Source organism: Mus musculus, chromosome X, assembly GCF_000001635.26.
Source record: "Mus musculus strain C57BL/6J chromosome X, GRCm38.p6 C57BL/6J".
NCBI classification, from domain to species: Eukaryota; Metazoa; Chordata; class Mammalia; order Rodentia; family Muridae; genus Mus; species Mus musculus.
In genome coordinates, this window is record NC_000086.7 from 79,396,389 (window position 1) to 79,412,336 (window position 15,948).

Sequence of the window (15,948 nt, forward strand, 5' to 3'; positions counted from 1 at the left end):
TTAGCTTTGGTTCCAAAGATGCTCTTACCTGTCCCACCACAACATCATATAGAGTACAAGAGAATGGTACCACTTTCTTGGGGAGGTATGTAGGGAGCCTCTCATACAAGTAAACACAGAGCATTAGCATCAGCACTGGGTTTGGATCACAGATGTCGATGGCCTAGGTTCATAAGAGAAAGACATAAGTTGTAGGGTGTATAGATAAAACACAGGGAGTAAATGAAGTATAATAGTTGCTAACTTACTTCAAAACACTCATAAGTGTTTCTAATGAACAATGGAATGGAAATATAGGTATAAAACCAGAATAATATTCTTAATTTGAAGCTCCTGACATATTAAAGGATGAGTTGGACAGAATCAGAATGCTGACCTCATAGCTCTAAAGACTACATTAAAAAAAAAAAAGATCCAGAGGTGAGAAGAACATCTTATTTAAATATGGCAATCCATATGGATAAAGTAACATCTTTGGTTTAAAATAATGAATAATATAGTAAAAGAAATATGGGCAGATCTGAGGGGCATGTACATTCATTCCCCTGAGCACCACTGTGTAGATCTGGCCTTGCACCTTAATCTGAAGGAGCCTTGAGGGGTACTGAGAGCATCCTGTCACTCTGTGGAAATTGGGGGAGGACAATACTGGGAACCCTGCCCACACTCATCCTAGTTGAATCTGCAGAACCCAGATGGGTATGAATGGGGCACAACCTGCATAGTAGGTTCTACAGGCAGCACAGATTGCCATGTGTGTCTGCTTGAGGCACAGCACAGTAGGGTACCCTGACATCCAATAATCTGCCCCACAGCCTCTCTCATCTTCCCCAGAAGTCCTGTTGCCATCAGAATCATCTAGCCAACAGCAGAGAAAAACAGATGCATAAAGAACAGTGTGAGAACACAATCAACAAGACCCAGGGCAATATAACACCACCAGAGCCCAGCTATGCTGCCACAACAAACCCTGTATATCCTAATGAAACTGAAGCAGAAGAAGAGGATCTTAAATCTAATCTTATAAAGATGGTGGTATACTTTAAGAAGTCATGAATAAATCCCTTAAGAAAATAGAGGAAAATACATGCAAACAGGAAAAGGAAACAAATAAAATAGTCCAGGATTTGAAAAGGAAAATAGTAGCAATAAAGAAAACAGAAACTAAGGCAATCCTAAGGATGGAAAACCTAGGGAAGAGACTGGGAAATACAGACCTAAGTATTACCAATAGAATATAGGAGATGGAAGAGAGAATCTTAGGTATAAAATATATGATAGAAGAAATCAATATATCAGTCAAAGAAAATAGAAACTCTAAAAAATTCGTGACAAAAAACATCCAGGAAGTTCGGGACACTATGAAAAGATCAAACCTAAGAATAATAACAATAGAATAAGAAGAATTAGAAGAATTAGAAGAAGAAGAAGAAGAAGAAGAAGAAGAAGAAGAAGAAGAAGGAGGAGGAGGAGGAGGAGGAGGAGGAGGAGGAGGAGGAGGAGAAGAAGAAGAAGAAGAAGAAGAAGAAGAAGAAGAAGAAGAAGAAGAAGAAGAAGAAGAAGAAGAAGAAGAAGAAGAAGAAGAAGAAGAAGAAGAAGAAAAAGAAGGGGGAGGAGGAGGAGGGGGAAGGAGGAGGAGGGGGGAGGAGGGAGATTATATTATTATTATTATTATTATTATTATTATTTATTTTATTCCCAGACCAAAGACCCAGAAAATATCTTTTACAAAATTATAGAAGAAAAGTTCACTAATCTAAAAAAGAGATTCCTATAATCGTACAAGAAACTAAGGGAACATCAATGAAATTGGAGTAGAAAAGAAAATCCACTGTCCCCATTATAATCAACACAATAAATATAGACAGCAAAGGTAGAATTTAAAAACAGCAAGGGAAGAGGGCCAAGTAACTTATAAGGCAAACCCATAGAGTCTGATCTGAGACTCTAAAAGCAAGAAGTGCCTGGGCAGAGGTCTTGCAGATCCTAAAAGAACACAGATATCAGTCTAGACTACAATACCCAGCAGATGATCGAAGTATAAAGAAGCAAAAACCAAACAAACTATTGAGTTCAAGAGCTACATTGTGAAATTGTGGAGGTTCTGGATAACAGATTAGGTAATAACAGTTGGCAAATTACTTTATCGAAAGGATCAAAAGCAAATGTAGTGATAGAATAATTTCATGGTTGTTTATACTTGTTACAAATAAAATTCCAAAATTACAAGAGATAATAAACAGACTTAAGACATAAATGAAAGCAAAAAAGTAGAATCTGGAAGAGAATAGGGAAGGATTCCATTAAATTTTCTGAAAATAAAGATAGAGTAGTATGAAAGGCTATTCATAACAAAGTTATATTGGAATATGTAAAAAATAGAGAACCATATATGACAATATAGTCATTGTCAGTATACATGGCCCTCTCTGTGCATGGACTGAAATTGAAATGTAGATCTTCTGGGATTCAGTCCAAATTCATCTTAGAAAATGAAAATGATATAGACACAATGCAGAATGGTCAAGTAACTCCAGAGCTTAATCACATAGGAGCAAAATGTGGCATAGTATAAACACCAACATTAATTTAATACTGGCTTGACAGTTGGACATGAAAACACCATTTTAAAATCTGCTTTTTAACTTGGTAAGTCAGTGTTCATACAAAATTATACACTGAAATTAGGTTTAAAAAAAAGCATAGTTGCTTTAAATTCCCTTGTTCACCATTATTATTGACAATTACTCCACATTTTTATCTATCAGACATTTAATTTTTAAAACTATTTTATCTATGCAAGAAAATTAACATCCTGATTAAAATATGCCTGAAAAAATTCACAAAAAGGAGCAAATTAAAATGGATAATCAACTAAATTCTCTAAGAACCAACATTTCTTGTGAATCCCAATCACACTCTCAAGAACTAGCTTAAGTACCATGTATTCCATATAACTTTTCCTGGGTTCTTTACCAGAATATCTTTTTGTCTCCTGTGTCAAATTCTACAGTTTTCTATGTCTACTATGGTATTCAACAACATATCTTGTGTAAGCATCTTGGTATATACTTGGTACCATCTTTGAAAATATAAGTATGATTTGTCCATTTCTGTACCATTGGAAGGGTCTAGCTAGAGTTATTCATGGATAATGTTTAATAATTTGTTGTATTGTTAGAAACTATAAAAATTGTATAGTTAACATTTTCACATATTATGATTTATACTTAAAATGTTACCATCATAAAACATTTCTCTGACCTAAATATTTAGTTGCAACTCTATCTCTACCAATAAAAATAATTGATTTTATCATACCTGGTATAAAATGGCATTGGTATAGAAACAACTTTAACACAAAAACTATAAGAAATTGTGAACTTAATTTCTCAAGGAATCATACATGTTGGAGCAATATCATTAATCTTTCTAGATCAAGAAATGGAAAATTCACTGATAAGTGGATATTAGCCCAGAAACTTAGAATACCCAAGATACAAGATACAATTTTCAAAACACATGAAACTCAAGAAAAACGAAGACCAAACTTTGCCCCTTCTTAGAATTGGGAACAAAACACCCATGGAAGGAGGTACAGCGACAAAGTTTGGAGCTGAGACGAAAGGATGGGCCATTTAGATACTGCCATACCCGGGAATCCATCGCATAATCAGCCTCCAAACGCAGACACCATTGCATACACCAGCAAGATTTTGCTGAAAGACCCTGATATAGCTGTCTCTTGTGAGACTATGTCGGGGCCTAGCAAACACAGAAGTGGATGCTCACAGTCAGCTATTGGGTGGATCAGAGGGCCCCCAATGGAGGAGCTAGAGAAAGTACCCAAGGAACTAAAGGGAACTGCAACCCTATAGGTGGAACAACAATATGAACTAAGCAGTACCCCGGAGCTCTTGACTCTAGCTGCATATGTATCAAAAGATGGCCTAGTCGGCCATCACTGGAAAGAGAGGCCTATTGGACACGCAAACTTTATATGCCCCAGTACAGGGGAATGCCAGGGCCAAGAGTGGGAGTGGGTGGGTAGGGGAGTGGGGGGGAGGGTATGGGGGACTTTTGGGATAGCATTGGAAATGTAAATGAAGGAAATACCTAATTAAAAAATAAATTTAAAAAACTAGTAACAGGTAGGATGGAAAAAAATAAATGGAAAATTCAGAGTTGGTTATAATGAGTCTTCTCCTCTGAATGGTCAAGACTTTTAGCAAACCACCTAATTTCTCCAGCATCAGAATACTAATTTAATTGCTAAATACTATTTTAATAGTAAATGTTAAAATATTAATCAATCTTATTAAAGTATAGGCTTTTATTTCTATAATATAATATGGTAAATCCCTAATTCAATTTTGCTATTATATTAAAATTCACAGTCTATATCTATGCTTATGTCTCTAATACAAAACTTCAAAACGGCAAACTTATCTACAGAACAAAACTTGTAGTTGGTATTTTGTTCCCATTTTCTCTCTAATTAGTTCACTCTAGTTCCTCTAAACAACAACAAAAACTGATGGCTCTTTTTGACTAATCCAAATCCAAATGAATCAACTAAGACATCTGAAATTTACATGTTAGGTAGAGTAGTTTTGATCACAGTGATTTCTTCCTTCATCTGACTATTGCAACATTTTAGCATATATATATATATATATATATATATATACACACACATATATACATATACAAGTATACATATATACATGTATAAATATATACATATATATTAATATTTAACTACATATGACTATTATTTTGTAATACAAATATATTCTAATGATTTAAGTAATCTACATACTGATTAAGTAACAAATTGTATAGTCTATCTTCTATTACCTAAATGTAAAGAGGGTATATAACATACTAAGAACATAATATGTATTTTCTTTATTATTGTCAGTGAAAAATTAGTAGGAAATGCCACATAGAAATATTACTTATAGGTCAGTATGTTTGTGTGAGTGTGTGTATAAAACTTTATTCCAAACAATTTTTTTTCATTTCCTGATTTCAAACTGATTCTAAAACAGCACAATTATATATAATGTCAAACAATACATATTTTTAAATAGCCAGAACATTAAGATCCATAGATCAACTCAGAAAACATGTTTCAACTTAGATTTAAAATGAGTAAGCAAAGGGATATTGTAAATGAGCAAATTAAAGAAATAAAAAACAAACTTTAAAAACCCTTAGATATGAAGGTACTGACCTGTATGTTTAAATCAAATCCAATTTCACGAAGACTATTTATAATAATCAAACAATTGTGCAAATATTGTTCTGGGCGCTTTGGTTTTGTGTACATATTTATAAAATAAGTCTCAATCTAAAAGTTAAAGCAAGGAGAGCTTTAATTAATGGAATAAAACCAGATAAATGTACATTTTCTTTGTAGTACAACAAAGGATAATTGGATCTTAGCATATGAAACAGAATATTGTAGTCAATAGTTAAGTATAAACAAAAAGTTAATGCTGAGTAGTAACACTCATATTTTGAGTCACAATTAAGGCATTTAAGAGGACACTTTACAAGAAATAAAATTCAAATCTTAACTATTTTCATTCAGAAGACTACCATTGGACAATGAAGTAACTCTTACCAAAAATGGGCAGTATGCTGCCAGCTGTGTAGCAAACACAAGGCCATCAAGAAGGTCTGAATCAAAATTCACTATCCATCTTCCAGGGGGCACATCTAAGGAAGACAAATATAACAATATTTCAAATTTCTTGAATTATAACTTATAGCAATTTGAGGAAAAAACAAGAGTATGCTTTTATTTTAAGAATCTGATTTTCATGGAGGGAAACCTGAAGCAATCCCACTAAAATCAGGGACTAGACAAGGATGCAAACTTTCTTCCTACCCATTCAATATAGTACTTGAAGTTCTAGCCAGAGCAATTCAACAACAAAAGGACATCAAGGGGATACAAATTGGAAAGCAAGAAGTCAAAATATCACTATTTGCAGATGATATAATAGTATATATAAGTGACCCCCAAAATTCCACCAGATAACTCCTAAACCTGGTAATCAGCTTCAGCACAGTAGATGGATATAAAATTAACTCAAATAAATCAATGGCCTTTCTCTACACAAAGGATAAATGGACTGAGAAAGAAATTAGGGAAACAACACCCTTCTCAATAGTCACAAATAATATAAAATACTTTGCTGTGACTCTAACTAAGGAAGTGAAAGATCTGTATGATAAAAACTTCAAATCTCTGAAGAAAGAAATTAAGGAAGATCTCAGAATATGGAAAGATCTCCCATGCTCATGGATTGGCAGGATCAACATTGTAAAAATGGCTATCTTGCCAAAAGCAATCTACAGATTCAATGCAATCCCCATCAAAATTCCAACTCAATTCTTCACTGAGATAGAAAGGGCAATTTGCATATTCATCTTGAAAAATAAAAAAACTTAGGATAGCAAAAATTATTCTCAACAATAAAAGAACCTCTGGTGGAATCACCATGCCTGATATTAAGCTGTACTACAGAGCAATTGTGATAAAAACTGCATGGTACTGGTACAGTGACAGACAGGTAGATCAATGGAATAGAATTGAAGACCCAGAAATGAATCCACACAGCTATGGTCACTTAATATTTGACAAGGGAGCAAAAACCATCCAGTGGAAAAAAGACAGTATTTTCAACAAATGGTGCAGGCACAACTGGAAGTTACCATGTAGAAGAATGAGAATTGATCCATTCTTATTCCCTTGTAAAAAGCTCAAGTCTAAGTGGATTAAAGACCTCCACATAAGACCAGAGACACTGAAATTAATAGAGGAAAAAGTAGGGAAAAACCTCGAAGATATGGGCACAGGGGAAAAATTCCTAAACAGAAAAGCAATGGCTTGCTTTGTAATATCAAGAATTGACAAATGGGACCTCATAAAATTGCAAAGCTTCTGTAAGGCAAAAGACACTGTTAATAAGACAAAAAGGCCACCAACAGATTGGGAAAGGATTTTCGCCAATCCTAAATCTGGTAGGGGACTAATATACAAAATATACAAAGAGCTAAAGAAGCTGGACTCCAGAAATTCAAATAACCCCATTGAAAAATGGGGCTCAGAGCTAAACAAAGAATTCTCAACAGAGGAATACCAAATGGCTGAGAAGCACCTGAAAAATGTTCAATATCCTTAATCATCAGGGAAATGCAAATCAAAACAACCCTGAGATTCAACCTCACACCAGACAGAATATCTAAGATCAAAAATTCAGGTGACAGCAGATGCTGGCAAGAATGTGGAGAAAGAGGAACACGCCACCATTGTTGGTGGGGTTGCAAGCTTGTACAACCACTCTAGAAGTCAGTCTGGAGGTTCCTCAGAAAATTGGACATAGTACTACTGGAGGATCCTGCAATACCTCTCCTGGGCATATATCCAGAAGATGTTCCAACTGGTAAGAAGGACACATGCGCCACTATGTTCATAGCAGTCTTATTTATAACAGCCAGAAGCTGGAAAGAACCCAGATGTCCCTCAACAAAAGAATGGATACAGAAAATGTGGTACATTTACACAATGGAGTACTACTCAGCAATTAAAAACAATGGATTTATGAAATTCTTGGACAAATGGATGCACATGGAGGATATCATCCTTAGTGAGATAACCCAATCACAAAAAAAGTCATTAGATATACTCACTGATCAGCCCAGAAACATAGAACACCCAAGATACAATTTGCAAAACAAGAAAATCAAGAAGAGGGAAGACCAGTGGGTGGATACTTCATTCCTCCTTAGAATAGGGAACAAAATACCCATGAAAGGAGTTACAGAGACAAAGTTTGGAGCTAAGATGAAAGGATGGACTATCTAGAGACTACCCCACCCGGGGATCCATCCCATAATCAGCTACCAAATCCAGACACTATTGCTCAGTGCCAGATTTTGCTGAAGGGACCCTGTTATAGCTGTCTCATATGAGGTTATGCCAGTGCCTGGGAAATACAGAAGTGGATGCTCACAGTCATCTATAAGATGGAACACAGGGCCCCCAATGGAGAAGCTAGAGAAAGCACCCAAGGAGCTGAAGGGGTCTGCAACCCTATAGGTGGAATAACAATATGAACTAACCAGTACCCCCCAGAGCTCGTGTCTCTAGCTGCATATGTAGCAGAAGATGGCCTAGTTGGCCATCACTGGGAAGAGAGGCCCCTTGGTATTGCAAACTTTATATGCCCCAGTACAGGGGAATGCCAGGGCCAAGAAGTGGGAGTGGGTGGGTAGGGGAGCAGGCTGGAGGGAGGGTATAAGGAACTTTCGGGATAGCATTTGAAATGTATATAAAGAAAATATCTAATAAAAATTATAAAAAATACGATTTTCATGAATACTAGGCATGACCGTTATCTTAGGCAATGTGACACATTCACAGTTAATGGTAAGAGTACACAGGCTATGGGACTATCTCTGAATATAGAATTATTTTAGTTATATTAACTGATGTAGTCAACTATGGCAGACACCCTTCTCTTTGTAAGTTGAGTGCTATTTCTACATGAAAAACACTGTTTTAAGTGTGAATAAAGCAAAAAGCTCATATTTGGAATTGTTCCCTCCATTCTCCTCTCCTTCTCCCTCCCTCCCTCCCTTCCTTCCTTCCCACATTTTAGAAAGATCCTCATGTATATGTCCCAGGGCAGCCTTGGACTATCTATGAAGTCTCATTCTAATGCCTCTACTGTTGAAGTACTGGGCTTTCAGACTTATGTCACCATATCATTCTGTATGCTTTGATCAAATGTTTGACCAATAATGAACAACATGTAAGAGTACTAAGGCTAAAAAGCCATGCTATTCCTTGTAATTCTATGGTTTTAACAAAATAATAAAAGAACTCTCAAATTACAAAGGGATTACTATACTAAAAGTAGAAAAGGGTAAGTATCTGAGTATCAACCATATATCTGAAAAGATATCCAAAATTTGGTGGTGAAGAGATTAGACAGAACTTCTTGCTATTATTAATAGATTTTTCATTTTCAAACTTTCAAAAAAATATCAACCTACATATTCCCCATAGTTTTTTCTAATATACTATTACTGGAATCAAGCAGAATAAAGTTAAGATCAGAGGTACCCTCCCTATCTCTTGTCAACATGACAGCTAATCATAATTACTTATGAGCTGTTATTGTCTACGTTTTGATTCTATAGTTACATAACTGTCTTATAATGCAAAATGCATTTAGTCCACCATCAAAATAACGACATTCTTTAATATGTAATACATTTCAAAAGTGTAATGGTCAAGATTCTTTTGAGACTCAGGCGATCTCTCTCTCTCTCTCTCTCTCTCTCCCCTTTGTTTTTTTTTGGTTTTTTTTTTTTTTTTTTTTTTTTTTTTTTTTTTTTTTTTTTTTGGTTTTTCGAGACAGGATTTCTCTGTATAGCCCTGGCTATCCTGGAACTCACTCTGTAGACCAGGCTGACCTCGAACTCAGAAATCCGCCTGCCTCTGCCTCCCGAGTGCTGGGATTAAAGGCATGCACCACCACACCCGGCTCATAAATATGAGCTCAGTTGTAATCAAGGATTCGTCTTCAGGTTCATACAGTGAGTTCTTAAGTCCTCCTTGCAAGCACTCTAACCCTTCCACATGTTGCACAGTCTTTATAGCTCTCTGAAAGCAAGGTGCAAGACTCAATGAGTTTTCAAAATTACTTGTTGATGCCTACCAAGACAGTATAACAACAACAACAAAAACAGCTAGTGAAGATTTCTGTGCCAAGTGGAGATATAGCCTGCTCCTCCATAGGAACCAAAATGCTATAGGCCTTTGGATGCCTTTCATGGTGATCCTGAGGAAGAATTTCCCTAGAGATTATTTTTTGAAAAGGGAATTTCTTCCTGGGGATTCCTAGTTTAAGCTCTCTCCCTTCAGACAAATGAATTTGGATTTTGGTAAGATGGATCCATTCATAGACAGAATCTTGCCCTCTTGGCATCTTTCCTATATTCTACATTTAAACTTAGTTCTGATCTTTTCCTCACCAGATATTCAACTGTGATCTCTGGGAGCTTCATGCTTTCTTGCAGGTATATATGTGACTTTTACTAGATACCTAACAACACTACTTCTTACCGGTTTTAAGTTGCATTTAAAAATATTATATACAGGTTATTATATCATTTCTTCCTGGTCCAACCTAAATTTACCCTACAATTAGAGCATTCAGGGAGTTTAAAGAAAACCAAACTGTTTGTCTAGCTTTTGCTATTTTAATTCCCCCAAACCCCTGGCTATTTTCTTGTACCTGCAGAAAATACTAGTACTAACAAAATTTTGTTCGTTTGTCTAATCCATCACAATATTAGAACTGTCTTGGTACAAAAATAACTTGTCAAAGACCAGCAAGCATGGACCTTTGCTGAACAAGTATGGCTTTTGGTAAGAAAGAGAGGAAGTACTTTCTAGGACAATGTTGAAAAGAGGTGAAACAAACTTTAATAAAACTTTCTCTACTCTGAGTCCATGCCTGTACATTGTCTTTTATGTCAAAGGCTGCTGAGAAAATGTCACTCCAGCTTACATCAGGCTTAGGTATATCAAAGACTTCTTCTGCTTTTATGATAGCTCTTTTGATATAGGTTATTCTTTCTTCTATATTCTAAGGTTTTATTTTTTTTAAAAAAAGGCAGCTAAGTTGAATGAGCAATGCTGGCATCAGAAGAAAGGTTATTAGAAACAGAAATATTAGATATTATCCAGTATTTATTATAATACAAAAGTAGTTTAACAAAATCTTCAGGGAATCAACAGCTTTATCTAGTCTTCAGTTCTCAGAAATAAAGTGTTTCAAATGCTACTAGGCACATTGAAATAAAAATTGACTTTGAGTTTCTATTTTCATCCAGTTTGACAGTACATTCCTTCAAATATGTATCTTAAAATTAAAATAAACCCAGGTGGTAACTGGTGGTGCAAGCCTTTAATCCCAACATTCAGTAGGCACATACGGTGGGTCTCAGAGTTCGAGGCCAGTCTGGTCTACAAAGGGAGTTACAAGGCAGCCAGGACTACACAGAGAAATCCAATCTAGAACCTGCAGCACCCTCTCGTCCAAATAAAGAAAAAAAAAAAACAACCAACCAACCAAACAAACAAACAAAACAAAAACAAAAAGCAAAAAACGTTGGTATAACATTAAATCATTTAATGCAACAAAATATAAATACATTTATTTTAATGAATATTAGAATTTGTAAATTAATTCTATTTTAGATTTCAAGATCATTTTATCAGTTTTAGTGTGAATAAAACATGTCACAAAATTTCAACCATTTTATTATTCACCTAATTATTACTAAGTATATTTATATTATAAAATTATTGCTATTTTAAAATTCATATTATTTTTAACTATCAGAATAAAGGTACAAGTATATGAGGTAAAGTATGATTTTTGAAAACTTGGATATAATACAAGTACCTAGCATATTCAACACTTCAAATATTTATCACTGATTTCTACTGAGAATATTCAATACATCTGTTCTAGTTATTTCTTAAAACATTTTATTGTGAGACTGAATTGCACAATGAAACATTTTATTGTGAAAGTGAATTGCACAATGAAGCAATCTAACTTATTTTATTTTAATCAATGGTTGAAAAATTCTGATATCGATGAGTTTCCCTATAATATTTCTTCCATTTTGCCTGACTTGAAATAAATGAATTTGATAAATAAAATTTAAGATGTAAAAAAATCACTCATGTGGTTTGACCATGCCAGTGGATATAAACCAAGAAAGCTTATTCAATTACAATATCAGTAATATCAGCTACTTTAAAATAAAAAGATATATATCTAAATAAAAGGTAAAATGAAATCTACCCAACAAAAAACAGCAATATCTCAACAGAAATCACCTAATTCAAGATGAAAACTTTCCTTCCTCTGAAAAAAAATGAATAAGGATAGTTTTCAATATCCTAGGTTCTTTGTTACTCTAAAAAGAATTGCAAATTGCTCTTTCTAACTCTATGAAGAATTGAGTTGGAATTGTGATTGGGATTGCATTGAATCTATAGATTGCTTTCAACAATATGGCCATTTTTCCTATATTAATGCAGTTCCCGAGCATGGGAGATCTTTCTATCTTCTGAGACTGTTTATCCTTTGAGTAGAGGAAGGCTACTGATTTGTTTTAATTAATTTTATATCCAACCAATTTGCTGAAGTTGTTTATCAGGTTTAGCAGTTGAATTTCTGGCTTCCTGGGAAATAAATTAGGGAAACAATACCCTTCACAATAGTCACAAACAATATAAAGTATCTTGGTGTGACTCTGACTAAACAAGTGTAAGATCTGTATGACAAGAACTTTATGTCACTGAAGAAAGAAATCCGAGAAGTCCTTAAAAGATAAAATAAGAATAAAGATGTCTGAAAACACCTTACAGACTTTTATTAATTTTATTAACTATGTATCAAGAAACTATAATATATATGTCTGTGCATGAATAAACATAGATTTTAAAATGATTTTGTCATCTAGGCAGACAAATGGAGTACTCACTAAATAAACTTTTGATTGTAATAGACTGAGAAGATTACCAAACAAAAACACAACATCAAAATGTAGAATTGTAAAGCTCAGTCCAAATAGTCACATAAAATTAAACAACTCCTGAACCGAAGTCTCAGGCAATACTGTATTAGAGGGGTAGAAAGACTGTAAGGTACAGAGGAACAGAGAGTTTGCAGTGAGACTGTCTCCTAGGAATGGCAGTTAAACTCATAAAATCTCAGCAACATGACTGCCCAACTTGGAGCTAAATAAGGACAACAGACATCCAAAAGTAGATGGGAAAAAGTCCAGGAGATTTCAATTCTACACAGTGAACTAAGAAATGATGATACTGGGAGAAAATGTATTCCTCAGGAAACAGCACATTAAACATATATACAGGTAACATTATATAGACTGAGCAGGTTGTACTTATGTATTTATGAACACACAAACATACACATACTCCCACATACAAATATCTGTAAACAATGAAAATAAAAGAAATCAAGAATTTGAAAGAAAGCATGGAGGGGTATATGGGAAGGTTAGGAAAGAAGGAAGGGAAAGACAAATGGTATAATTCTAGTATAATCACAAACAATAAAAGAATTAACTTTAAAGAAGAGATTATACTTTTAATGAAGCCCGTAGTCTACATGGGGGGGGGGGGGGGCGAGCTAGGCAAACAGATACATGTTAGGCTGGGAAGATTATATTCCAACACAAAGATTAGGCAAGATCCAGACAACGTGGTGCTGGTTTAGAAAAAAATATTAGGCAATAATGACTTGAAGCTAAGTGCAAAAACAATTCAAAATCATAATGAAAGCCAAACTCCATAGTCTGCTTAGTTCTCCGGCTTGGCTTGAACTTCCAATAGTTGAGCATTAGCAAAAGTATTCTCTGAGCACAAAAGATTCTGCATGTTCTCAGAGGAAAGGAGTTAACTTAAAACTAAAAACACAGTTCCATGAAAACTATGCTCAATAAAGCCAGTGTTTAGGGGGTGAAGGAAAATGTTCAGTTATATTATTACCAATTAGAATTTTATAAAAGAAATTTCAGGCTCTTGGTATAGAATTTAATGTAGCTGTGTACGGGGAAAAAGTTACATGAGCCTAGCATGATATATTCACTAACTAATTCATGAAACATGAGCCTCATAATATTTACTCAGCTGAAAATACTAGCAACACATTAGGGGTTGTCATTAATATTCAAATTTCCAAACATCTGCAAATGCAGTTCATTTTTCTCCTCCAACATATACTAAATAGATTATTTTACAATCTCACCTTGAAGACTGTGAATTGATCTCTCTCTCTCTCTCTCTCTCTCTCTCTCATACAACATAGAATAAATTATGTAAGTGTTCTAGAATCCACAGATTCTGAGTGTTTTCATGGCTCTTATATCAATTTATGCATTATAACTTAGAATTGTTTAATGAAAACAATCATACCACTTTTATTATTTTTCCATATACTAGTTCGTTGGCTTTCATAGTTTGTATTCAACCAACTAAGTAGAATCCTTTCAGAATCTGAATATATATTGCTGGATGCAAAACAAGGGCTGATTTTTGATTTATTCTCCCCATGCAAGATTGGCATAGAACTGGTGCAATGTGGTGTCACCCGAGATAGAATCGTAACCTGGAATTAAAAAAAAATAGTTAATAGAATCAGATGAAAATAAAATCATGTTTGAAAAGTTAACAAACCTAGGTACATTAGTAAGGGAAGACAGTATTTCTGGCTTAATGTACCCACTCAGGAATAAGAGAGAAGATGAGAGATATGCCACTAATGGCAAATGTTTAATCTTCAGCTTTTTGTTTGCATACCATTTATATGGAGTTCCTTACTATGCAATTTATGACAATATGCTTTCTAATTAAAAAAAAAAAGCTATACTTGACAACAGATCTGTGAGAATATCAATTCATCAAAAAGTAAATTTGGACCGGGCAATGGTGGCACATGCCTTTAATCACAGCACTTTGGAGGCAGAGGCAGTTGGATCTCTGAGTTACATGACAGCCTAGTCTACAGAGTGAGTTCCAGGACAAGCAGAACTATTCAGAGAAACCCTGTCTCGAAAAAAGAAAAAAAAAGTAAATTTGGCATGATTTCCCTATCCTTACAGTTCACAAAACTTAAAATTTTGAGTGTCAAGAATTTTACAAATCTGCATTAGTTACTTTTTTGTTACTATAACAAAATATGTGAAAAGAGCAATTTAAGGAAAAGGGCTTCATATTGGCTCAGTTTTACAGTTAAGAAGTCATTGTAGCTGAAACATGATGTAACTGTTCACATTGCAACCACAGCCAGGAAGCAGACACAGATGAATGCTGGTACTCAAATTGCTTTCATTTTATTCCCTTTTGAACCCTAACCCATGGAATGGTATTGCCTTTATTTAGAGGAAACTTCTCAGCTTAATTTGCCTAATCTAAATATCCTCTCAAAGATATGTCCACAGGTTTTCTTCCAGATTCTGTTGTAAATGTAACTTTTATTTGCCAGAAGTAACTGTTTTCTCAGAGTCTTACTGCTAAATAAACACACTGCTTCTGCTGCCCTGCACTGAACAACATGTACTCAACTCCACTGCATACAATTCACTGTACTGACTCCCAACTGACTCTACACTAACTGGATTCAACACAACTAAATTCAAGAGAACTGACTCACTGCATTCTCTGCTGTGTTCTTAATCAGCTGTTTTCTATATAGTAGGATGTATCTATTTTGTCCAATCTTTCACTGGTTCATCACATTATCTGTCCCTCAATTAAATGTCATTGTTTAGGATTAAAGGTGTGTACTAAGGGCATGTCTGTAGTCCAGCCAGAGGGATTAACGATATGTGGCATGTCTGCATTCTACCTGGATCACACAAACCTGTGCAGCCATGTTGCTAGACTAAAAGTCCTCTGCATCAATTTGACATTCAACATTACCTTTATAACATACATTTTGATATTTTGTTAGTAGTTGACAGGGTCTCATGTTTCTCAAACTGGCCCACAACTGGCTATGTACATAAGGCCTGCCTTGCAGTCCTGATTTTCATGCCTCTGCCTCCTAAATTGAGAATATAGGTGTGTGCCATTATGCCTGGCATATGTGTATTTAAGGAAGTAAACAATACAAAAGTGTATTTCTAATTCAACATACTTTTCTCTCATGCTGTTAATTACAGTATAAAATGTCACAGCCTCATTCACTACATGTTCACTATCTCTGATAAGTAGAGAAATATAGCAAAGAGGTATTCAGAATTGCACTTCACTGTGAAATTGAAATAGATTCTAGATGCAACAATCTGAGATTTATCATTTTATTATGCATTTAG

At 34.8% G+C, this 15,948-nt stretch overlaps 1 protein-coding gene across 2 annotated transcripts in view; it reads right to left on the reverse strand.

The window, feature by feature from the left end:
* Cfap47 (cilia and flagella associated protein 47) overlaps positions 1-15,948 on the reverse strand; it is a 250,794-nt gene that overhangs the window by 129,831 nt on the left and 105,015 nt on the right. For both annotated transcript variants that reach the window (NM_001368718.2, XM_030251473.1), the window contains 4 exons: positions 14,048-14,240; positions 5,633-5,727; positions 5,240-5,356; positions 29-163 (listed from right to left, as the gene is read on the reverse strand). In NM_001368718.2, coding sequence (NP_001355647.2) covers positions 29-163; positions 5,240-5,356; positions 5,633-5,727; positions 14,048-14,240 — 540 coding nt within the window. The remainder of the gene's footprint in view (positions 1-28; positions 164-5,239; positions 5,357-5,632; positions 5,728-14,047; positions 14,241-15,948) is intronic.